Source organism: Sapajus apella, unplaced genomic scaffold (assembly GCF_009761245.1).
Source record: "Sapajus apella isolate SASKATOON/1434 unplaced genomic scaffold, GSC_monkey_1.0 scaffold70, whole genome shotgun sequence".
NCBI lineage: Eukaryota > Metazoa > Chordata > Mammalia > Primates > Cebidae > Sapajus > Sapajus apella.
The window spans coordinates 560921-587617 of NW_022437010.1; the positions used below are offsets into that span (position 1 = coordinate 560921).

Below are 26697 nucleotides of genomic sequence, written 5' to 3' on the forward strand. Positions count from 1 at the left end.
ACTTCTAGGCAATCTCACAGAGGCCCAGAGGCCCTGGAATAGATCTCATTTCCTTACAGAGCTCATCTTGTCAATTAGAGAACTCATACGACTGAATCTAAGATTCTTATCAGTGCCTAGCTCTTTTTCTCCCAAATCCCAAATTCAACCAAGGCAGATCCATAATCAACAAATACACTTGCGTTCTCATCTTTACTTGTTGGTTTCAAAAATATTTCTTTTTTTGTGAGTATATATTCATGTTTTACAAACCAAAAGAATGGGACATATGGTCTGACACAGGGAAAGATATTTGAAACTGGGACTGCCTGGGAGAGTCTGGGGCCACATGGTCACTCTAGGGAGTGTTGTCAAGAGCTGCTCCTGAGATCAATCCGCTGTGAAGGCACTATCCCACCTCCCTTACAGCAGGCTTTTGCAGGAAACTATCTAAGATACTGTGTGTGTGTGTGTGTGTGTGTGTGTGTGTGTGTGTGTGTGTGTTTTACATAGACTTGTAAATAACAAGGCGCTCCCTTTCCTTTTCTTTGCAGAAATAGGCATCTTTAGAAATGAAGGCAAGCCCATTTTGAAACAGGGACTTGTTTGGAACACCTGAGAGCATTAAGCAATGCAGGGGATTTGCATCCAATTGTTCTTGTTTTAAACAAGAGCTCTTGCCTCTTAGCCTGCAGCACCTGAATTGAGCCTCCTGCCTCCCTTATTAAGATCTTAATTACAGACCCAGCTTAGTTCATTGCTGAAGGGAAAGAATTTCTTTCTCTGAAGTGTGTCTTTTGGTGCGGCAGGTGTAATCATGATGAGATCATTTCTGGATTGTTTTATTTTTTCCCTAGGGGGATTCTTTTTTTCCAGGGTGAGAAATACAGTTCTTAAGACGCAATTTCATGAGCTCATCCTGGTGCAGTAATAACTGTGCTTTGGTTTTATAGAGACCCTTTCTTCCGAAGAAATCAGAGCATTTGGAGTATACAAGTTCATGATTAATCATATTTTTATAAAGAAGAAGATGTCTATTAATATCTATTTTGCAGACAGGGAAACAGAGGCACAAAAGGCAGAGATTTGATTGTCATTAATTTTAAAACGTGAAGACTAATAGACCCTCCTAATTCAGTCCGGTGTCCATTCCTCTATCCAGTGTTTCTCAGCGTCGACGTGATTGACATTTAGAGCCAGGTCATTCTTTGTGGTAGGGCTGTCCTGTGCACCGTAGGATGTTTAGCAGCATCCCTGGTCCCTCTGCCCAATGGATGCCAGTAACACACATGTGCCTACACATGTACATGCATACACATTGTCACAACCAAAATATGCCAGTAACCATTGTCTGTACCCAGAGGGGACAAAAATCCTTCCTAGTTGAGAACCAGTGGTCTAATCTCTTCTACTCTTTCTGCTTAAAAATAACTTCCTTACTGGTTTTACATGATAGAAGAACAAAAATACCCCATAGAGCTGAGTACCACAATTTTATCATTACTGATGTTGAGCTTCATATAAAAGGTCCTAACCAAAAAGCAACTTCCTCTTATAGGCCTAGTCCCAGTTTGTTTCAGTGAATAACACAAAATACAAAGAAGCACAAAGTTTCATTCAAGTTCAATGTAAAACCCATCAAACCATCTCTAAGGCAGCTTTAACTGTCTATAGTATTTCTCTGGCTCCTCTCTATATAATATATACCTCATCATGGAACATGTATTTAGAGCTGGGTCTTTAAGAAAGCTATTTTATTCTCATAAACTGGTGTATAACATGTGCGTGTAAGAGCTTGTCTGGACACCTCAGCACTGAACAGTTTCACAATGAGGTTTTTTTGTTCCCTTTGCTCCTGCCACCTTTCCCCAGTCTTCTAACTGAGAAGCTGCAGCTTCGAAAATTCTTCCTTGAGACGGCTCAGCAGCTGCATTGCTGACAGTGTATGACTGTACACAGCTCTCAGCCAAGTGTGTGAATCTGTTTTTTAAAACTCTCTGAGGACCTCACAAGTGAAATAGATAATACCAATCAGGCAGCAAACCCAGGTCAGGTGACATCTAAAAGAGTTCCAGGGAAGGTGGCGTCCCATTTATATCAACTTGGTTCTGGCTGGTAGATGGGCGGGAGTTGCCAGGATGTTTATGCCTTTGTATTGGTGGGTTTAGATATAACCTTGGGCTGCATAGCTTGGTGAATGAAGATAAGATGGATGGGAATGTAAAAATAGGAACCTCTGGCCAGGCATGGTGGCTCAGGCCTGTAATCCTAGCACTTTGGGAGGCCAAGGCTGGCGGATCACAAGGTCAAGATATCGAGACCATCCTCGCCAACATGGTGAAACCCCATCTCTACAAAAAATACAAAAAACTAGTTGGGTGTGGTGGTGCGCACCTGTAGTCCCAGCTACTCGGGAGGCTGAGGCAGGAGAATGGCTTGAGCCCAGGAGGCGGAGCTTGCAGTGAGCTGAGATCGCGCCACCGCACTACAGCCTGGTGCCTGGCGACAGAGTGAGACTCTGTTAAAAAAAAAAACAGAACAGGAACCTCTTTCTCTTCTTTCAAACACCTTATCAGATGTTATAACTGGCGAATTTTGACTCTGAGAAATGACATCATGTTGGAAATATATTGTAATATAGTGGATTGGAGTCTCCTACTCTGTCATAACTTAATTCTGATTTCTCTTACCTGAGTACCTGGATGTTAGGGGGATTTGTCTAGACAGGCAGATAGATATGGTCCAGTACCAACACTGTAATGCTGCCTGAAATCCAGATGGTTGTTTTATTGTTAATAAAATCTATCCTATGGGTGAGTGGGTGTCAGGCCTTCATCATTATATGGTGCCTATCAGATTTATCTATGGACAGAACCCCGAAAAGAGCTTGTGCCTGCCCCACGTTTTTGACCCCTTGCCAAGATACTGTACTGAAATCTATCAAAACCGGGCAACCTGGGACAAATGCTTCTAAATTTCAAGGCTTAATAGCAACAGTGCTGACTTCTAAGCTGGAGAAGATTCTCAGGAAGGGCATCCTTGTCCAGTAGGAAAAAAATTCTAGATTAAGAGATGAACCAGATGCTAGCTCTGGCTCTGCTGCTAATCTAATACAAGATCCTCTGGACTGTCAAATGAGGCAATTGGGTTAGAATGGTTTCTTCTTACTCCGGAATTTTATTCTAGTCAATTCTGGTCAAGATGTGGGTGATTTCTGGTTCCAATACCTATAAAAAACCTAGGTGTTCTTCCACCTTCTTTAAGACTCTCAGGAGTTGCTTTGGTAAACCTCAAAGACCAGATGAGTGAAAAATTGAACTCAGCAGTCAAATTCATCTTCCACCATGGGCCAGGAAATAATAGAAGTCGACTGTGACATTGCACGTATACATATAAAAATGCACATCTGCCTACTAACCCTTTGCTTTGTGTAGAAAAAAAAATGACAAATTTTTTCTACACAAAGCAAAGGATTTGCCCTAGGATTTTGTCGATTACATAGAATACAAAGCCTAGCATATGAATGCTTCTGTCCAGCATGAACCCTAAATCAAGCAAGAATAGATGGCATTCATTCGAGTGCGGGGACATTGAGAAGCCCAGCTTTCGAGGAAGCCCTTTTCAACTGCGCAGCTATGCTGTCCGTATCATGTTACCCAATCTGGTCAGACAGAGATTTCTTTCTGAGATCCAAATATCCAAATTTGCAATAAGCATCAGATCTTCTCACCAGCTCTCAAAAAGTGACTTCGCTTTGGTTTATGAGCCACCAGAATCGTGTCGGGTTCCAAATGATCCCTCATCAGATAGGATTGGCCAGTGTGGACGAGATGTTAAGATTCCCAAGCCCCAAATCTTGTTTCGGATACTGGGACAACGTTCTGGAAATGCAAAAGGAATTTGCATCCCTGAACTTAAGGAGTTCATAGTCTTGAACAGGGCAATCCAAGTTGTACTGTAAAGAAAAAGCATGATCGAGAACTGGAAAGGGAAACAGACTTTGGATAGATACCCATTCCAGTTACGTGGAAGTAACCACACACAGGGCTCCGCCCCACAGCACATCCAGGAGTCGTAACAGCATCTCTTGCCATGTCAAAGAGTACCTTTGGGAGGCAAGTATCTAATGTCACATTTCTCAAACCTTCTCCCACTCAGACATGTCCAAAGGAAAATGCTATAGCTAAAGTTCACAAAGCTGGAAAATCTAAGAAAACTTGAGGATTCGAGGCAAAGTGAACAAAATCAAGATTCAGAGAGGGTCCAAGATATTCACATAAGCTTTATAAGCATCATAGGGGTCTAGAAGAAGCACTTTCCAGAAAACAAAAATCACTGCCTGAAATGCAGTCTAGGTGCCAGAGGAGTCCTTGGTGGGAAATGCTGACCACCCCACTCCAGTGGGCAGAGGATGCCAGGGATTAGTGAGATGAAGTGGGGTCTTGCTGTTGCCTTTCTGAGGGCTCGTTCAGATCACCTAGTGAAAAGCGTGTCAGAACACAGTCAACAAATAGTATTGGGGGAAAATTAGATTATCATAACATATCTTATATTGTATCAGAACTTATCATATCTTCTGTCTCCTATACCTGAAAGCTTCATGTCTGCCACTTAATAATCTCAAGAGGAACCAACTCAAAAAATTCAACATTCCAGATCTTCAGACTCAAGAACCTAAGTGTAAACCAAGTATTCTGATAATTAAAATCTGGACACTTACAGACAGCCATGTTTTCTGACTATGGCTGTTTCCTTCTTTGGGGAAAGCCCACACCCCGCTCTATTCCAAAGGTGATGGTAGGAAAGAGAGGACAAATGTAGCCAAAATGGTTTGCAGTCCTTAGACCAAAGCTGGTTTTTGTCAGTATGCACAAAAGCACGTGAGGCTTTCTTTCTCTTCCCTGTTGTGCCCTGAGACTGACCTTGACCATGTTCATCCCTCAGCCACCTGCCTTAGGACCGACTTCCTTGACGATGGCCATTTCCTGGAATGTGTCTGTTTCTCAGGGTCTGTCCTCTGCATGCATTTGTGCGTGCAGGCACGCGAACCCACAAGAGTCCAAGCTAAAGTTTTGGGGGGCTGGGTACAGGAAAGTCATGTCATTGAGAATGGGGCAGCCCTGAGGCCTTGGCAGGATCTCCTGTATGACAAATATAGAATGAAGCAAAAATAATCAGAGGAAGCCGGGCCATTGATGATGCTATCGGTCCTAGTGGGGTGATACAACAGACATTGTGCCTCTTCAAAGGACTGCGTGAGTGGTCACGGAAACTACGAGTCACACCTCTCCGTATTTGGAAAAGCAGATCGTTCCTCTGACATAGGAGTAATAAGCTTTCTTGACATTTTGATAGCAGTAAAGGGAGGAAACAAAGGCAGGGAGGAGTTGGAGGTAGGGTGAGGGGCAGAAGTAGTCATGTGACCTAGAGCTCTCTGTACCGCCTTCTGGTCAACTGTACAGTATTTTCTTCCCACTCCTCAGGCATAGCTTGGGAACCAGGAACAGCAGAACCCAAGTGCTCTGGCAAAGTGTTTGAATGGTGCTCTGTCACCTAGTGCCAAACGCAGATTGCTAGACTGACGGGAGAAAGGCTCTTAAAAGAGACCATTGTGTTTAATCTCACTGGGATGGTCAGTTCCTCTTGGCCTTCCTGTTTGCTCCATAGTTACGAACACTAGTTTCAGGGGGGTCAGGCTCCCCATCTGCGTCATCATCCTGTTTTAGTAGGGAGGGGCAGGCACTTTTCCTGCTGTCTGTCTCCCGTCGTCTCTGGCTGTGAGGCTTGAGTGATGTAGACATGACATTTCTCTTTCTGGTTCATTCATTTTCCCCACTTCCATCTGAAAATTCTAACGAAATGTCTTGCTGAATTCTCTAAGTAAAACAATTTCACCGTTCCTGCAGAGAATGAGAAAATCAGAGTCCTGAATCCATTTCAATTTAGCAAACATTTAATGAATCTATATTTTGTTTCGGATATTGGGGTAAAGTTCTGGAAATGCAAAAGGAATCTGCATCCCTGAATTTAAGGAGTTCACAGGGCAATCCAAGTTGTACTGTAAAGAAGTAGAGCCAGGCACAGTGGCTCACACCTGTAATCCCAGCACTTGGGAGGCCGAGGCAGGCAGATCACGAGGTCAGGAGTTTGAGACCAGCCTGGCCAACACAGTGAAACCCCGCCTCTACTAAAAATACAAAAATTAGCCAGGTGTGGTGGCAGGAGAATCACTTGAACCTGGGAGTCGGAGGTTGCAGTGAGCCAAGATCATGCCACTGCACTCTACCCTGGGCAACAAAGCTAGACTCCATCTCAAAAAAGAAAGAAAGAAAGAGGAGAGAGAGAGAGAGAGAGAGAAGGAAAGAAAGAAAGAAAAATATATAAACAGTATGATTGAGAACTGGGATTGAGAACCATCTTTGGATAGATAGGTTATATGGAAGATGGGTTTTGAGGGAGGAAGAAGTTTAATGCAGGAAAGCCAGTTGGGAAGCAATCTCTGTGCTACAGGAAAAAAAAGTTGCTGAGTAACTGAATGAAGGGTGGCAGTGATGTGGAAAGCAGGGTCCCACTGATGGGTTGCAGGTCATGTAGAGACACAGCAAACCTCCATGGCTCCTGCTGGGCAGCTGTGTGCATGCTGTTAACCAAGCAAAGCAAAGCAAAGCAGGAGAAAAAGGTGTTTGCACTTGCTGAGTTAGAGAGGAAGATGCCCATTAGAAGACTGGATATAAGGAACTGGACTACAGAAGAAGTATCTAGTGAGGACTATGGCTTTAGGAATTATTTGTGTTCAGATGCCATCTCATAGATGAGATTTCCTGTAGAGAGTAAGCACACAGCCGAGAAGAGGAAAATGCAAAGGACAAGTCTCTTTGGAACATGATCACTTTACGGACGGGAAAAAGATTTAATTTCCTCTGATGGAGAATAGGATGAGAGCGGTCAAAAGAAGAGGGAGAACTAAGAAGTGGTATCATAGAGGCCAGAAGACAGCTTCAAGGAAGCTTGGGCTGGGGATCAAGGCTAGAGGCTGCCGCAATCAGGGTTTCCTCAGATAGGGCTCATGACCCTAAATGCTGGTTTCCAATCCTGATTAGAGCCACAGCTGTGTTGCACCTGTATTTCACTTGACTAATTTCTGTCCTAATTCTGGACCTGAAGACAGGGGGCCTGAATTCCTGTCTCAGCTCTAAGACTTTCTTGCCAGGCGACTTGGCAAATCATTAACTTCTTGAGCCTCACTCATTTTCTTCTTTTGTAAAGTGAAAGGGTTGGACGGTAATTGTTTAAAGTTCCTTGTGGCTTTCAAGAGCTGTGCCCTAACTGTTTTGGTGTTTTGCCAAGCTCTGGCTGCACTGCTAACTGCCAGCCTCTGGAGACTAACCATCCAACTGGATATAGAGTTACATAGCTCTCTTATCTCTCCTTGATTTGTTTCTGTGTTGACCTTCCCTACCCTAGAGATAAATATCCAAGGGGGTAGGGTGGGCAGGAGAAAGACTATATCTTGAGTAGACAAAGCTGCCTCTCTGGGGTTTTTCTAAGATAGCAGATCATCAGCTTCTGACTTTGTGGCCTCAAGGAATCACACCTTTGCTCTGGAGAAGAGGGTCCCTCCCCCTCCTAGCCAGAAGAGTTAACTCTTGATTTGCCTGCTTACGAGTAATGTGAACTTTTGAATGAATGGCTTATGTCCCAGCTGAAATTCATTTGGTTGTTATGATCATACTGAACTCTTGCCCCAACTCCAAATCTTTTCGAAAGCCCGACTCCTGCCCCCCATGCCTCTCCCTACTTGCTGATGTATTATCTGTGTTGGACTCTGATAAGATTTATCCATAATTTATCAAGTAATATCATTATGTTATCTCAGAAGGTCTCTAGAATGCAAGCAATGGTTTCACTATTGCTATTTGTAGGCAGATACTCAATAAGAGGCTGCAGTGACAAGAACTCATTCATAATTCAGAAAAATACTGCTGAGATAACAGTTCTTCTGAAATGTAATTGTGAGCAAGACAAATATCAGATAGGTGTAAAATATGTCTAATAGCATCATTAGAATAGGACCAAGCCTGGATTGAGAATGGAGAGGAGGCGAGGCGGGGAGGGAGCCTGAAACCCAAGGGTCACCCAACAAATTAAATAAAACATCACCATAGCTTCCCAAGGACCAGGAAACTAAGGCACAAAGGGGAGCTGTTGCCTGTCAAAGTAACAGCTAGAACCCAAGAGCCCGAGTATCCAGTTTATTCCATAGACATGAAAAGAAGAACCGGAGCCAGGCGTGGTGGCTCACGCCTGTAATCCCAGCACTTTGGGAGGCTGAGGCTGGTGGATCACGAGGTCAAGAGATCGAGACCATCCTGGTCAACATGGTGAAACCCCGTCTCTACTAAAAATACAAAAAATTAGCTGGGCATGGTGGCGCGTGCCTGTAATCCCAGCTACTCAGGAGGCTGAGGCAGGAGAATTGCCTGAACCCAGGAGGCGGAGGCTGCAGTGAGCCGAGATCGTGCCATTGCACTCCAGCCTGGGTAACAAGAGCAAAACTCCGTCTCAAAAAATAAATAAATAAATAAATAAAAATAAAAAAAATAAAAAAAAAAGAAGAACTGGTCCTCTTGAGAACTTTATCATATAATGGAACCAAGCCCAGTGACAAGGACACTGTGTGGCTAAGCTAAAGTAGCGTAAAGTTCTGGAAAGAGGATTAAACTGAAAGAGAGCAATTCTCTTTCCATCGCTGCCAACAGCGTGGCCTTGGGCAAATGACAAACTGGCCTCCCCGAACCTATTTCCTCATGTGACACAAGGACATTGTGTCCAGGTGATCTCGAAAGGTGTCTGGAGCTGTAACCTTCAGTTTAGGAAAGTGGCCGGATGTAGACATTGGCTCTCTGTAGCTTGCACAGATACTAAATAACTCATACTCCTGTTCAGCCAAGGCTGAGAATATCTATCAGTGTGTGAATAGATGTGAGACTGGTGCTGGGATCCTGGCTACTAACAGCAGTGTCAAGCTGTGCCTGGAACTTATTCTCTAAGGGCAGTGAGGAGGACCACTGGGAGTTCCTGATAACCCATCGGGAGGACTCACCTGCAGTGCCCACACTAGCCCAGACTGTGGGGCTCTGAGAGTTTCCCCCGAGAAGCAGCTCATGGGGCCAGTGTAGAAACATTAGCCGGCTGCTTACCAGGTGGTGGGAAGGTTACTGGGGCAGGAGACAAAGAACGTCCAGGACGACTCTCGCCGGGGATTTCTATCTGCCTCTGATCAAGCATGCTCCGGTGCTCCACTTCAGTGCCTCACGGTGCCCTCGGAGTTGGAAGTAGCCCAGTTCTGAATGCCTTGAGCTGATTTGTGCTGATTAGATCTGTAGCCCTTTGCCTTTCTACTGTTTTCTGTTTCTCTTCTTTCCCTTCTTTGTAGCCAGTATAATTGCACAGCTACCAACCCTCAGCTCCCACACAACTGGCCCAACTCTGTTGCTTCTGATTTCACCTAGGGGCTTCCCGACTGCTGAGTGGCCCCAGAAGAAAGGGACAGATAGAGGCCAGGGTGGTCAGCTCTCTCCTCACCTTATAATCTCAGTACACCTCTGCTGGAGTCATTTCCTGGAGGTCATTTTAGTATAAACGACCAGAATGTTGTCCTCTGTAACTCTACGACGTCTCTTGTGAAATACAGAATACCCACAAGATGGGAGAAGAGAAACAGAGGCAATTTTAGGATTATGACACCATCCTTAAATGGTTCCATGAACAGGGTAAACTGCTGCCTGATTTTATCTTTACGTATGTAAACTTTTAATTGTTAGATGAAACCCAGTGCTTCCTGGAATATTACTACCAAGTAAAACCTTCTCCTGAAACACACACTCCTCAGTTTCCCTTTAGCTTCCCGGACCACTCACCTCTCTGTGTCCCACACTTTCTGGATCTCATAACTGTCAAGAAAAAGGACTTCAACCTTATTCTTGAAGAGTATCACCAAGCTTCCTGAGCACTGTCTTCTATGGCTTTATCTCCTTTATTGCCCTGGCTAACAGGAGCCTGGCTCATGGCAGCAGAACTGGACCCTTCCCAACTACTGCATAGAGGGCAGATTCCCTCCATTGCACAGTCCTCCAGAGCAGAAAACGTGCAGGACCCATGGCAATGGGGCTAGCACAGGGGGACACGAGTAATGCAAGTCAGCTACAAAGAAGCGGAAGGCTGAATGATCAAGTCCACATCGCTAGAGAAAACGGAAGGCGAAAGTCCAGACGACAGCCGAAAATCCCACGAATATGCCATGGTATGAAATAAAGTCACGATCTGCCCCATCCAATCTGTAATCCTTTCTTCCATAAACGAGCTCTACCTCAGTGACATTAAGTGCATCCAAACATCTTAACAAAGCACTAGAAATCACTTTTAGCGTTCCAAGGGCTCGTGCTGCATCTACAACGTCTCCGACTTCTCCGTGCTCTGGGAAGGGGGCAGGCATGCGGGAATGGCTGCCCATGTGCTGGGAAACTTTACTTATGCCAAGAAATGAAATCTTCCGAGCCTTTGAAAGGCCTCCAAGAATGTCAGCACGTACTGCCTGCCCACTCTCTGCTGAATGCCTACTTTGGCTGTCTGCTTAGTACTGAATGTGCCAGACAGGCCTTCATACAAAGACGGAGAGTGTGTTGGGCCCATGAAAGGGGAAGGCACAGCTTTTCCGATGTGAATGGCGAGATTCAAGAAGTAGGTGACGAAGCGGGAGGGCGGGGGTGGGGGCCCTCAGGAAAGGTATGCATAAAAGACCGAAAGAGAAGAGCTGGCATCCACCTGGGTGTTAATAAATTCTTTGTCAAAGCTGGAGAGGTGGGTGCCTGCAGGCCTATGATCCATACTTGATGACATGTCTATAGGCCTTGCTTGTAGTAGATTTTCTCTGGATCCAAGGCTCCTGTGATCTGAGAACAAGAATTTTTAAGCCCTGCCAAGACATATATATGTGTACTTCTGTTGACTTTCCAACTCCAAATATATATGCTATTTGTACTGTGTGTTATTTGGGATTTTTCTTTTACTCTTTTCACTTCCGGTATAGAAAAATATTGAAAAATGTTCATTGTCGTACATCTGAATATCTCAGAATTTGTTTTTCCTTAAGCTCACTTTAAAAAAAGGAAGAAAAACATTTTGTATAGTGAACCGTGCCTTAACTCTGTAACAGTCCTACTCATAATTCCTTGGCACAGCATCTCCTGCGAGGGGAAAGAACTCTTCGGGTGTTTTGAGCTTTTCCAAGGAGGCAGTCTGATGTCATTGGTGGCAGACACAGTGTGTATGTATCTGTCTTTTGTCTGCACCATCTGTTTTTCTCTTACACTCTATTGTTCAGATTTATGCTTCTCTCTTTCCGGGAAGTATGCCTTTCCATAAAAGCACAGGCCTTAGGTGCTAAAGGGACCGACCCAATATTCTAACACTGTTTCCTTCTCTTTCTTCCTTCCTAGAATCTTATGGCAAGGGCCTTATATGACAATGTCCCAGAGTGTGCCGAGGAGCTGGCCTTTCGCAAGGGAGACATCCTGACTGTCATAGAGCAGAACACAGGGGGACTGGAAGGATGGTGGCTGTGCTCCTTACACGGTCGGCAAGGCATCGTCCCAGGAAACCGGGTGAAGCTTCTGATTGGCCCCGTGCAGGAGAATGCCTCCAGTCATGACCAGCCTGTGTCTGGACTGATGCAGCAGACCTTTGGCCAACAGAAGCTCTATCAAGTGCCAAACCCACAGGCTGCTCCCCGAGACACCATCTACCAAGTGCCATCTTCCTACCAAAATCAGGGAATTTACCAAGTCCCCACTGGCCACGGCACCCAAGAGCAAGAGGTATATCAGGTGCCACCATCAGTGCAGAGAAGCCTTGGGGGAACCAGTGGGCCCCACGGGGGTAAAAAGGTGAGTAAATGACTAACTAAATTTTTGTTCCTACTTACTTTTTTCCCCGTTGCACTTGGAGCAATAGGAAATGTCTCCAAATAATAACTTGAAACTGCCAAGAAGTAAAAATAACAAATACCGTAGCCCAGGTATCATGTTTGCATGATTTTGCCATTCATCAGTCAGCAAAACTTCCTTGAACTACCACGTGCTGAGTATGGTTGATTTCCAGCCATCAGAAGTTCCTGTGTCATCCTGGGTTACATGGGTTATTAAACTGTTTCTCTCCATCTTTCTCTTTCTCATAGATCAGCTTCTAAGCCTACATTCTGTGCTCAAATAGTCTCCTTTCTTTTCTTTTTTTTTTTTTTCTTGAGACAGTCTCACTTGTTGCCTAGGCTGGAGTGCAGTGGCACGATCTGGACTCACTGCAACCTCCGCCTCCCAGGTTCAAGCGATTCTCCGGCCTCAGCTTCCTGAGTAGCTGGGACTGCAGGCACCTGCCACCATGGCTGGCTAAATTTTTTTGTATTTTTCATAAAGACACAGTTTCACTATGTTGGTCAGGCTGGTCTCAAAGTCCTGACCTCATGATCCGCCCGCCTCGACCTCCCAAAGTGCTGGGATTACAGGCGTGAGCCACTGCCTGGCCAGTTTCCTATCTTTTTTATTTCTTCATTGAGGGGAACAGATACCAAATCTTGTACAAGCCTGATGACACATCAAGGATCCTCCTTTGGCCAAAAGCTGAATCATGACTCAGTGGCCTGGCTGGACGAGGAACCCACCCATAGTAGTGACAGTGAGGAAGCTGGGAGCAGGTCGTGCTGACCAACTCGTTCTACAGACTGGTCAGCTAAGTTTGACTCATTTAAAATGCACAGATACTAGTGAATTTGGAATGAGGCCATCCTCCTGTCCTTTAAGCAATTCTTATAATAACGCCTGAGACAATGGGTGAAAGCAATGAAGCTGGGACATTTAAGAGGGAATTAATTTTAAAATATAGTGTGGGGAACTCTGCAACACCCTGTATAATCCCAAATACTCTAGCAATTTGAGATCAACGGAAATCTATTCATTGAACAATGAATGTTGAGCATCCAATATATTTTTGATGCTTGTGATACAGTGATTAATGAAAGAGTCAGTAAAGCCCTGGTGATGCTTCCATTGCAGTGGGGGAGACAGAAGCAACTATGAGCATGCCAGGTGGAGACAGGCGTTATGAGGAAAACAGTGTCAGTGGACCGATCGGGGATAATACCCAAAACCAAGATGACGCTTAAAGTGAACATCACAAGGGAGGGATTTTCTCTTTCATTTACTGGCAAATTCCAATGGGTCCTGCAAGGTTTGGTATTAGGAATGAACCAATTTAACTGGATAAGAAGCTCTCCCTGAATTACAAGAGGAAAGATGCAGGTACATACCACAAAGGACTTGTTGACTTTTAGGACACTAATTATAGATGTGCCCTGCCCCAAGTCAATCTAATACAAAGTCTGATTTTACAAACCTAAGTAAATTAGGGAATATCTATTTGATGCTATTAGAACCCTCTCTTGAAAAAACAAAAGGGAAAAAAGATTTATTGTTGGATCCCTGTAAATAACAAAAGCACTAATGCATTTTAAAATTACCTTTTATATAAAAAATATGTCTTACAAAATACTTCTCAAGAGCACGTGTGTGGCATGAGCGGAGTGTATGTTCCTTAAGAGGAATTCCTCAAGGGTGGCGCACAGCTTTTAGACTTGTAGTGCACACGGCAACCATGCCTGGCTAGAGGTGATAGACTGAACTACGGCTTTTCAAAGTTTTCCTTGCCCCGGGGATTTTAGATTCAAAGGGAAAAAGCGAAGCCCGGCCTCTATCTCCAGAGGGGAAAAAGAACAGTTGAAAGGTGTAATTATAAATAAGTAACTTCTCTCATTCTTAGTCCTCATTGTTTGTACCTTAAAAAAAGCTCTCCCGCCTCTGGGCCAGTATGAGGCAGACAGGGAGGCCAGAACAGGAAACATTTGGCTGAGAGCTGGTGGGCTCTAAACTTTCATCACAGTTGATTTTGGCAGGAAGGTAGCATGTTTTCCTTTCTAGACCCAACCTTTTCAGTCCCAAGTCGGAGAAGCTTAAGCCTTCAGATTCTTTCCCCTTGCATCTGCTGGGACTGCCCTGCAGGCTTTCCCCAGGGCTCCCCGTCCTTCCAGAGGGCAGAGATTTTCACTCCTCTTCCCTTGGATTGATGTCAAAGGCTGGGCTGCTGGGGTGACCCTCGGACACTCACACTCCATGTTTTGTTTCGCTATTTTGTAAGTCTACATACACTCAGTAGAACATTTTATGTTGAGCAAAAGGTAGATGAGTCCTGCAGGAGGAAATCAACTTCTAAAAACGGCCTGTGCCAGCCCTTCCAGGAGTTGCATCCAGGGCTGAGGAGTAGGTCATGCCCGAAGCATTGCACAGTCAGGTCTGGGGTGGCGACATGGCCAGGTGGGGAGGGCAAGAAGGTGGTCCTGCTATCTTCCCTGCCAAATACCTAGGGCTCTCCACAGTATCCTGACCTGGGTCTCTAGGCTGCCTCTCTCCAGGTACCCTGGACCAGTGATTCACACTCTTGGGAATGTGGTGCCTCTTCCTTTCTTTTCACTCTTCCTCACTTCTCTTTTCTCTCTCTCTCTCTCTCCTCCCTCCCTCCCTCCTTCTCCCGCCCTTCCTCCCTTCCTCCCTTCCTTTCTTTCTTTCTTAGTGGAGATGGTTTAGCTGCTAGGAGGTGATTTTAGCCTTCCAGGCAATTGCAACTGTTTTAAAAAAACATCTGCCAACATCTTCCTGGGTAGAGGATATTCTCAGTGGGTGGGAATCATACTCATGAATGACTTAAGCTTAGGCCCCAAGAGATAATCTCAGTGCACTGGGGACCAGGTGTGGCTTTCTCATTTTTCTGAGTTCACATTTTACTGACTTGCTTAATAAAGCAGTTTGCTCATTTTCTCTTTAAATTTTTCATCTAAAATGGTGATAAGCCCAGAACTAGATATGCCTGAGAGTTTAAGCTAGGGTCCTTAAAAGCTATTGAACAAGAAAATGAGGAGGCAGTGGAATCTTATTCTGAACCCCGGGGGTGGGGTTTAAAAGGTTAATGGGCATAGACTCACCCACGGAGATAGGGAGGGATGGTGAGTTTAAATGCAGATTCCAGGTCTTTCCCCTCAGAGAAACTAATCCAGGAGGTCTGGTTTGGGGCCCAGGAATCTGCGTTTTATTGAGCTCCTTGCATAGTTTTGGAGGTGGTATCCTAGGACTAGACTTCGAGAAACACTGTAAAGGGACCATGAAGGGGCTGGGACATTTTCCAATCTGATTATGAATCGGGACTTTCCATAGTTCAAAATTCCCTTAATATTGCTACAAACTGGGCTTCGGAAGTTCTACCCAGCACAGTTTTTCCTACTAATGAATCACATAAGGAAAAAAAAAAAAAGACAGTGAATTCTGCCTTCAATCACTTCAACTTTGCTCTCTTGGAAACTCCACCCTCTACCCACCCTCTTGCAGCCCCTCCACACTAACTGACATTCATCACTTATTAAATCAGCGTTTAGAGAAGGAAATATCGTCATAAAATCCCCACCCTTTTAGGAAACAAGCAGACAGCATGAGAACTCTGCAGAGAGCAAGGGCTTCGGGGTTCGGCTGATGCTGGCTTGTTTCTCCATAGCTGTATTTGCCTTGGTGAGTCGCTGACCTTCTCCAGGCCTTAGTTTCTTCCTCTGTTTAATGGGAACGATCTTAACGACTTCAGAAGGCTGCCGTGAGAATTAAATGGAAACGTACAGAGAAAGTCCCTGGCACAGTGCTTAGAATGGCAGGGGCTTAAAACAATGCATTCCCCTAGCCTTGCGTTTCTTTCCTTTCTCAGAGTTTATTTTCCACTGCGTCGGCCCTGTTGTGTTTCTTACTAGACACCAAAGGTACAAGTGATTTCTTGCTAACACGTATGCTGTGCTTTTTCAGTGTATGTCTTTCTCTTTGGTTCTACAAGAATTCTGCAAAGGGTGGAAGAGAACTCGCCAAGTTATCTGAAAACCATATACGCCGACACCTTTACTTAATTTCCCTGGTCTTTTTCGCTCTGGTTTTGTGTGCAGGGCCGTTTTATCCATTAGGCATTGCAGGCAACGGGCCCAGGGCCTATGAGAATGTTTGAGAGCTGAAGAAAAGATCTTTTGCCTCCAAAATATGAAACACAGAAATTGCAAAATAGAAATTAATAAACATTGAGACCAATGTCTAGGAAACCATATCATGTTTACCCTGTTAATTGTTTTATTTAGGGCTCATAACTATTTCATCATAGTAGAAAACAATATGTAGGTTATATTTTTCTCACTTTGCAAAGGTTTCTAAATATGCATCGTGATTGCCAAGAACCCACAGGCAATCCTAAATTAAATGAATTACTCATAGTCGAATAATTTGAAAAGCTGAATTATAAAAGAAGAAAAAAGTTTTCAATTTTTAACAGCAAAAATTCTACTTAATATGGGATTATGGTTTGGGGTAAATGAAACCTACAAATGTCCAAAACCAAAAGCCCAGAAAGATCTAAAATAGTCTCATTTCAGCCAGGCGTGGTGGCTCATGCCTGTAATCCCAGCACTTTGGCAGGCCGAAGCAGGTGGATCACCTGAGGCCAGGAGTTCGAGACCAGCCTGACCAACGTGGAGAAACCCCGCCTCTACTAAAAATACAAAATTAGATTACAGGCATGGTGGCACATGCCTGTAATCCCAGCTACTCAGAAGACTGAGGCAGGAGAATAGCTTGAACCCAGGAGGAAGAGGTTGCAGTGAGCCGAGATCGTACCATTGTACTCCAGCCTGGGCAACAGAAGGAAACTAGGTCTCAAAAAAAGAGTCTAAGTTCTCTGCTTCAAAGATCAGTGAAATTGCCACCTGAGTTCATCCATTTCACGGTTGATCTGCATGGGAAATTACATGTGCTTCTCTGATTATTCTTTGGATGTGTTGCTTTTATTCTAAGCGCTGGAACTAGATTTGTTGTACCTCTTTCTGAAGATCTGTTTGGGGCTACATTTCAAGCTCCATCAGCGCACGGCCTGACTGCTGCAGGCAGAGCACTTGGGAGACCATCAGCCCCCGGACAGCAGCCCAGTGAACCAACGAACAAGGCAGACGCAAGAACCAAAGTGTTCAATTAGAGTTAACCCTTAATTAACTGAAAGGTGGTTCTGATCTTATCACACAGCTACCCCCCAACATGCTGCTGTTCGAAAATCACCGTCCAGCTCATTACCATCTGGTCTGAGAGGTGTCAGATTTTCTACTGTCATTTCCCTCACAGAAGGGCCTTTCAGAATGTCACTGTCTGCATCTTGTAAGCATAACTATTCATATACCATAAAGGAGCATTTTGAAGCAAAGCATGAGTGATGTAAAGTTGGGCTTGTCTGAGAGTTTAAATTCTGTACATTTTACCCAGTTTAGACAAGATTAGTTAACTCCTCTGTGGTCACCTAAGGAGGAAAACTAGACTTCTTTTTTGAGTTAGGGTCTCGCTCTGTTGCCCAGGCTGGAGTGCAGTGGCACCATCTTGGCTCACTGCAACCTCCGCCTCCAGGTTCAAGCGATTCTATTGCCTCAGCCTCCTCAGTAGCTGGGACTACAGGCATGCGCTACCATGCCTGGCTAATTTTTGTGTTTTTAGTAGAGATGGGGTTTCACCATGTTGTCCAGGCTGTTCTCGAATTCCTGGCCTCAGGTGATCCTCCCACTTCAGCTTCCCAGAGTACTGGAATTACAGGTGTGGGCCACCAAGCCCGGCCTGAGTTTTTCTACTGAAAAACAGAACTTCCTTTGTATATGTTATGATTTACCTAGAATGCCTTCCCTCTCTTCTACCTGTGAACTCCTAACCATTCTTTAGAACCCACGAAGGTTCATCTCCTCCATGAAGGTTTCTCTCTGCATTCCAGCTGTTTCCCCTCCCCTGTGGTCCCAGAATATGTTGAATATTTCACTGATCTCAAGGGCTCCTTAAAAATGTAATAGCCTGCCATCACAATGTGTGTGATGGTCTAGAATGGGTAAGCATTGCTTTGAGGTGGCACTTGGAAAACTCAAGTAATATTCAGATTTAACAAGATCCCATGACATCATCTTTAAGGATCATTTTCTACCTTCCAAAATAGGCCACAGCCAAATGTTGGCAGGAAATGATTCATAGGTTTTAGCCAGGTCTTCTAGGCCCATTCCTGAAAGGTAATGTAAGAAGCAGAAATAGATTAGCTACAATGTTTGTACCTTCCTAGACACTGAGTCATTACAAATTACACACATACACGTACATACACATGTACATACACACAAACACAGACACCCGTAAGCTGCTGGCTAAGGAACAAGGACTTCCCTTATTGGAATTTGAGGCATTGTGAAATCTGGTTGCCCAGAGCGACACTCAGATACCAGTCAACTCAGTGCCATATGTTAGCAGCATGACCTGTCTACCAACAACCAAAAAATAGACTTAGAGGAAATGAAAGCTTCCAGAAAATTTAAAGTCTGACTTCACCTCACTTTCTCCTGTTCCCTCCCTATACACACACAAAATACATATACACCCAAAAAATACTTCTAGGGTAGAGGGTACTTCAGTTTCTTCATTTTTAATCTCAATAAAGTACAACTATGTTCCAGAATGGTATATTTCTACATAAAGATAATCCTAATTTAAATAAATTTTTTGTCTCGATACATGGCTTTTGGGGCTATGTAGAGAACTAAACCTGCGATCTAAAATATCTCCCCTGGAGTTTTAAGATACACTTTAATATTACACAAAACTTGAGGTCATTCAGCCCTTGAAGGGCAGGAATTTATGAGCTCACTTTGAAAACGAGAAGTATCTTTTCTCAGACAAGTCACCCACGCCAATGCAATGAGCAAACTGTAACACTCCTCCTTAAAAATTAACAAAGGTCTCTTTTGTTTGGCCAGTGCCAAAGCCTTCAAACTCAGTTGCACTTTATGATGTTTATAGATAATGCATATTTCTAAGAGCGCATTAGTAACTTCTTATAAACCCACACCAAAGCAAACAGAGGTTAACCTTCCTTTTTCAATGATTTCATGCTAAGTGACTGTGCTTATCAGAGTGAAGAGGTAAGAGACTGCATTAGTATGATGTCTGGCTAAAGTAGGAGAACACTGTATTTGTGAGAGAGAGAACAGAATAAATTGATTTATTTAATTTCATAGTAAAACAAACAATATTGGTTGAACACATCTTTAAAAAGAGACTTGGTTGAATATATTGTGCAAAATGCAGAACTAGAAACTCAGCAATCAAAAGCACTTCATTCTAACTAGCTGTGTCTTAAACATTGCCAAGATAACTTCTAAAGAGATGTGCTCCTCCTGTTTAAAGTGTATTGGTGCCACTCAATAGGACAATGTGCCTTCCTCAAAAGTCAGATGTAGGTTGGGCAAGATGGCGCTGACCTGTAACCCCAGTACTTTGGGAGGCTGAGGTGGGTGGATCACCTGAGGTCAGGAGTTCACAACCAGCCTGACTAACTTGGTGAAACCCCGTTCCTACTAAATACAAAAAAATTGGCCAAGTCTGGTGGCACATGCCTATAATCTGAGCTACTTGGGAGGCTGAGACAGGAGAATCGCTTGTACCTGGGAGGCAGAGGTTGCAGTGAGCCAAGATCTCGCCATTGTACGCCAGCCTGGGCAACAAGAGAAAAACTCCATCTGGAAAAAAAAAAAAAAAAAAAAAAAAAGGTCGGGTGTATCTCTAGTAACATTTGAAGAGTACCAAGGAGTCCTCTCTTTAAAGGGACCCCACAGTATATCAATTTTTTGAAGCAAAGAAGCCTTTAGCAACGCCACAATCATCTCTGATTGGAATAATTTTGGTAATACTTGGTTTTCTTAAAGCATGGCACACTTAAACCAGTTATTTATTGCAATAGTTTTTTGTTTTCCAACTCACCACCAATTGAATGTGCAGCCTTCACTGGTGTTATTACTCTGCGCTTCCGTCTCATTTTGCAAGACGGTTTTAGAACTAGAGTGGGAGTGACCACAAGGTGCCTTGAGCCTTGGCTCCACGTTAGGGATCCTATAGAGGTACTGTCACCTGATCCTCTCCACAGCCTTCTGAGGGGCACCTCTCAGCATTCGCTGTTCAGAGGAGGGAACTGAGGTCTGAGAAGTAAGTTCACTTGCTGAAGTTAACTTGCTGCCTCCAGTGAGAGGCAGGATTGATATTTGAGCCCACGTCTGTCTGACTCCAATGCTAATGATTTTTACATCCTGGCTAAAGGACGATGTTGCCAAGCCCTTAAAGAAGAAGGCATATTTGGATACCTCATTAGCAATTTGGGTGCTAAAACATACCCTGTTGCCAGGATGAATTAGAGTTGCTGCCCAAGCCTCCCACCTCAGATCCAGGGAGTAGCCTCAATGCTGAGGGAATCGGAGCGTGGAAGTTCCCCCCACCAGATATACTGGGCAGTTTCAGAGAGGGCTGATCCAGGAGCCCTGAGCAGGTCACTAGGGTAATGTTCAGACTCCAATACCACTGAGAACATTGCTATGTTGGCTTCCTCTGCCATATGGAAAGACTGTCTTTTCAAATGACTTCAAATTCCTCCAAATGGACAGCTTCATTTAACCAGGTGGGGGCACCCCCCAAAACATAAGTTACCCAGCTTTCAAGTTGTGCTTCTCATATAAGCAAATAACTTTCTTTGAGAGTATTTGTGAAATTAGAAAAGTAGTAAATTTCTGGAAAATGTCTAACATGTATTGCTCGTGTAGGCCGCAGGGCATTGAGAAACGTAAACACTGCACTGCTGACCCAGCTAACCAAGGGTCCCTTCATGTCTCTGTCATTTACAGACTGAGTAACTAATTCTACATTAGTTCCCTCAACTGTGAAATGGCAAATGAAGCTGGATTATCTCTAATGATCTTTGCTAAAATTTTATGATCCAGATATCCTTATCTGATTCTTTCTCAGAAGCATTTTAGCAGTTTAAAAAAATAGGCTGACAGCAAGAGTCTTTTTTTTTTTTTAGACGGAGTCTTGCTTTGTCGCCAGGCTGCAGTGCAGATGCACAATCTTGGCTCACTGCAACCTCCGCCTCCTGGGTTCAAGCAATTCTTCTGCCTCAGCCTCCCAAGTAGCTGGGACCAGAGCTGTGTGCCACCACGCCCGGCTAATTTTTGTATTTTTAGTAGAGACGGGCTTTCACTGTGTTGGCCAGGGTGGTCTTGATCTCTTGACCTCGTGATCCGCCCACCTTGGCCTCCCAAAGTGCTGGGATTACAGGTGTAAGCCGCCGCGTCCCGCCAAGAGTCTTTTTTTAAAAAAAGAAAAGACATTCAAGCATTGATTATAAATTTCCACTTGACCCTTAAGTTTTTGCAAATCCTTCCTACACTTCCTTTAGGATCCAGTCCACCGTCCCATCCAGAACCATAGTGCACTTTGGAAGACAGAGCTGTGCCAAAAGACAGCAGGTGCAGGCAGGGACACGATGGGGTAGGGCTTGGGGTGAGCTGAGCCAGTGAGAATCAGTGTCTGACAGACCTGGGTCTTGTATCCAAGAAAACTTCCAGAGTTCTGCACCATGGGGAACTCTCATCCCTGTTTTGTTACCAAGAGCTAAGAAAGCGCTTCATCCTGGAACTCACTGTTTTCTGCCCACTTTCCTTTGTTTAATCCTGTTGGCTTTGCAGAGGACTTTTTAGGCCTGGTGTCTCTGGACACGACAACCATCTTCAGAGCTGTCACCAAGTTCTGCCTCGTGAGTGGTTTCCCTCATCAGCCACTGCACCCTTTCTTCCAACTAAACCATGAGAGTTCTCCTATTCTCCTATTTAGGAGGAAATGATACCAATAGGCATTTGGGTCCCCAAATTCTCATCTCCCACCTCCTCTCCATAGTCCCATTCCCCTGGGGGAAGTCTGTGGGCACCTCTCTAAAATTTATTTCCCAATTTAAATGGAGTACTCAGCCTCCTGTTGAATTTACTTGGACATCAGAAGAGCCAAAATACTTGTGCTTTTTATAGTTTTCATTCAAAGAACATTTCAGTCCGTGAGACAGAAAAAAGAAAAACGGCTTTGCTATATCCAACTTGTCACAGGCTTGTATTTGGCATTGTCCTGAGAAAGACCTCAACCACCTATGGGACCGAGATGCCATTTCCCGTCATGTTCTTTCACATTAAATGTTTCTAGCTGCTTGCTGGTGCTTGGTCACTCTATAACTAAATATTGCTTTAGCACTTGCTACACAAAGAGCTTCCTGAAAGCAGCAGGGGAGACATGCTGGGGGCCTAACAATCAGAGCACTGTTTCTATTGAGTGGTTTGCTGCCCGATGCTGTGTCAAATGAAAGTGACCCAAGAGCACCACTGCCCCACTTCTGAGCTTCCAGTTGTGACTTTTTCCTCACTGGGGAAAGAAGCTGGCTGTGATTTAGATGTGGCTAGCAAGAGGTTTAGCTCTGGCATAAAATCAGGCAACAGAATGACTTTGAAAGAAAGTAAATCACCTCTCCAAAATACATGGGAAAAAAAACTTCATGAACACAAGAGACGCATTCGGAAGGGTTAATCACGGACAAGGCTTAAGAGGGTGTATTTTTAAGGCCAGACTCAGTTTTCATTATATTGTTGCTATGCAAGTAAATAAATGAGCTCACTGCTACACCCAAGCTGGGCAGAGAGAATTTATAGAGAATTAATAAATCCAGGGTAGGCAACATGTGGCTTTTTCTCTGGTCCTAGAAAAGCAACTAGTACTCTTGGATTTTAAACAGGCAAACCACTGTAGCTTTACAGTTTCTGAAAATTGGATCCCAGTTCTAATGGGCAGGCAGTGATAATGGTAATGTTTCTTTTCCTGGGGTTTTCTTTAAAGGGAAGGGATCAAATAGTTCATTTAAGACAAAGAGGTTATTATAAAGTCTAATAAATACTGTGGTGGCTCTGTTAATGCTTTTCAAGGGCATTTAAGTAAAAGAAGTCCTTTCCAACAGGCAGTTTTGGAAATCTAAACACTCTTGTTAATTCATGAAACACAAAGAGAGATAATGCAAATAAACCAGGGGCTGGGGAGGAATTAGAGATATACAGGAAGCAGTCAAATTTCACCTCCCATATATGCCAAGAAAAATATAAATACATGGCTGTTAATCAGTAAAACACACTTTTACATTCAGAGAATCCTAGGTACTATTAATGGTGAGGTTATAAATCTGTAATCATTATGGCACAGGGAAACTTTTTAGCTTCTCATCAATTACCCATTGGTATTTTCTGAGCACCTCCTGGGTGACCTAGCTCCTGATGAGGCCTTAGGACATAAGAAGCTGGTTCCACACATTTGTGCCCTGCTAAATTAATGGGGAAACTCCACTGGTCAATAATCAAGGCATTATCTCTATATTGGAGGCAACAGATTGCACAATTCAGGCTATTCATAAAGTTGCTTTGGATTGTAGAGACTTAGACAGAGAATCATGGGACATAGAAACTAGAACAGGTCTGTGTTCCATGATTCTCTTAGAAGAAAACCTTTCAAGTAAGATTTATTATTTTTAAAAATCTTATTAAAATGACAAAAAACAATTTAGTGATTTTTAAATTTTTGATGCATACAAAGATAGACACAGACAGATAATGTAGAATCAGGCAACAGAATGACTTTGTAGAAGTCATAATGTAGAAGCAGAAATAGTAAGTCACTAGCGCATGACCAATGCTGCTGAAGTGACCCAGTCTCCTCCCCATCCGTCTCTTTGTCTCCCATCTACTCCACCCGATGCTTCCTTTCAAGAAGTGGGGTTTTTCTGTTTCATTTTTTTTACTGCTTTGTTCTTACTTAGGGTTGCTGGAAGCACATGGAAGGAAAGAAGGAGTCAAAACGAGACAGTGTTGGGAGTGGAGAGATGAGAAGTCATGATAAGTAGGTGACCCATAGGGCTGGCATCAGAAGGAAACATAGCAGAACATGGCAGGTCTGAGGATTGCTGTGGGGAGAGGGATTGGCTTTTGTGAGTGGCAGCCATGTGCTCCCTTCCCACTTCCCTTAGTGCTCCATTGAGCTAGCGGCATGCAGCTGAGAAACTGAAGTTCTCCTGCCCATGTGGCCTCTGCTGCCACTGTGCTGCCCCTATCCCAGGCACCTGGACAGCGTGCATTAAGGAGGTAAAGTGGCTGCCCAAGGAAAGAAGTGTCCCCAAGTAGACTTGCTGAGACCTTGAACAAGTGACACAATGTGAGCAGAATTTGTCTTGATAGAAAATGTTTTGCTCCTAGGCATTCCAGAGAGATGGGCAACTGCCCTACTTCTTGGTGAGATCCTCTAAACAAACCCAGCTTGTGGACCTCCACTGGAAAGATCTCATCTGATGAGCATTTTAATAAAGTGTCCTGAGTTTGGGGCCTTGCCATCTTTCTCTCGGATAAATGTCTTTATCTCCTAGACTTGGAAAAACACATTTTCTCCTGGGGTATCCCATTGGCGTGCCTTCAGCTGCTCCGGTGATAACCATGATAATACCAATACTGATAGGAACAGCAGAAAACAGTAACTTAAGGAACTCAAAGACCACTGATGATCATCAAAGACCACAGTCTCTTCCCATTTGCTGCTTTGGTTTGAAATTCTCACGGCCTCTTAGGTTTCACTTTGAGCACTATACATTCCTAAAGATTAATTTACTTCTATCTGACTTAATCTTGTTTTCTCCCATAATTTGATTATAAAACATTGTGAAAGAAAACAGCCTTGAGATCTGTGATTACTAAGACATACATAACATTCTTAGCACATTAGAAAGCAAGAATGGACTGTTGCTTGTCTCGTTCCTGTTGTCTGGTCTCCTGACTTCCTGGTTATCTTTGATTGTATGTTGGACATTGTGTTTTTAATATATTTGTGGAAATAACATAAAGTTTATAAAGACATTCTCTGCCTTCAGAGAGAATTTGGTTTCCTTCTGCCAGCCTCATAGGTACACATACATCTGATTTTGTGTTTTGAGATGTTCTGGCAATCCTGATGTCTTTAGCTTGTGCAAGGGTGGATTTACTTCCAGTTAATATTTATTTTGGACATAGTCCTTAGGGTTCCAACCCCAAGTTGGAAGTGGTTTGGGGTTCCTATTTTGGTGAGCCCTGTAGTCCAATGTTTCCCCTCACCCAAAGAAGCTATAGAAAGCCCAACACAGCCTCCCAGTCACCTGTTTCAGATCAGCAGAAAATAGCAAATGCCCCCAAGGAAGAGCAGTCTCACCTCGAGGAATTCCTCTCCCAAATGTTGACCTAGTAATTCTTTATTATCCTTTAAGTCTTGACACTATTAAGAAGATCTTTTCCAGCTTTTCTTCATTTTTTTAAGTTGTCTTCGGCAAGATGATTAATCTCAGTTTCCTAGTTCATGATTTCTAGAAGTCCAAGTCAAAAGGTGAAATCTATATAGCCTGGGTGACAATTACAATAACAATAGCTATGGCTTATGGCTTTCCGCCAGGCACTTTATTCACTTGATCTCATTTAATACCCATATAGCCTATGAGGTAAGTATAATTTCTATTTTACTTATGAGAAAACAGGCTTAGAATGGAAATTGGTCATGTGCTCATGGCTTGTGAGTGGTAGAGCCGGGATTTAGATCCAGCTCTGCCTGAGTCCAGCTTCTGTGTGTCAACCACGTCCCTCTTCAGAACTAATTCTTCCAATAAGCAAAAGAAAAAGACCCAGTGGGGCCATGGCGGTTGGCACACAGCTTCTCATGAACAAGCCTGTCACATATCCCCAGAACTAAAGCAAGCATATTCTCCTTCTGATGTCAAGGTAAAAAGCAGGGTTTGTTTTGGTTTCTCTTTTCCAAAACACTCTCCCACATGTTTCTGCCTTGTGGCTAAGAAGAACCTAGGTGTTCACGTCACATATGGGCTCAACTGGGGAATAGGAAACTGTCGAGCAGCCCTCCCACAATGGTGGCTTTACCCAACTTGAGGTGCATTCTTCTACGGTTTCTGATATCTCAGCTTCACCTGACATTCCCTTGCTTTCTTGACTCCCTCTCTTGCCCAGTACCACCATGCATGCCTGATAGGGTATAGTTCTGCCCCTTATCCTGTGGGTTCTACTTAACCCAGAGCTGGCCTAGCTGGAAACTAAGCTTATTCACATACTGGCAGACCTCACGCCATCTTGCATCACAGCCTTCAGTTTTCCTTTAATTGATTAATGTATCACTCAATAGATTTATGCAAGACCTACTGTGCTAGGCACAATACCAGGCCCTGTGGTTTATACTTAAATGAAGAAGGGGCCACAGTGGCTCACACCCGTAATCCAAGCACTTTGGAAGTCTGAGGAGAGCAGATCACAAGGTCAGGAGATCGAGATCATCCTGGCCAACATGGTGAAACCCCATCTCTACTAAAATACAAAAACTTAGCCAGGTGTGGTGGCGCGCACCTGTAGTCTCAGCTAAGCAGAAGGCTGAGGTAGGGGAATCACTTGAACCTGGGAGGCGGAGGTTGCAGTGAGCTGAGATCAAGCCACTGAACTCCAGCCTGGCAACAGAGCAAGACTTCATCTCAAAATAAATAAATAAATAAATAAATATATATATATATATATATGTATATGTATATATATATGTATATGTATATATATATTCATGTATATATCTACATGTATATGAATATATGTGACTATTCCTTCTT

General features: G+C 43.8%; 1 protein-coding gene across 4 annotated transcripts in view; it reads left to right on the forward strand.

Moving 5' to 3' along the window:
* NEDD9 (neural precursor cell expressed, developmentally down-regulated 9) overlaps positions 1–26697 on the forward strand; it is a 124059-nt gene that overhangs the window by 77870 nt on the left and 19492 nt on the right. For 3 of the 4 annotated variants that reach the window (XM_032249940.1, XM_032249939.1, XM_032249941.1), the window contains exon 2: positions 11478–11924. The exons of the other annotated variant lie outside the window; for it this stretch is intronic. In XM_032249940.1, coding sequence (XP_032105831.1) covers positions 11478–11924 — 447 coding nt within the window. The remainder of the gene's footprint in view (positions 1–11477; positions 11925–26697) is intronic. 4 annotated transcript variants of the gene reach the window in all.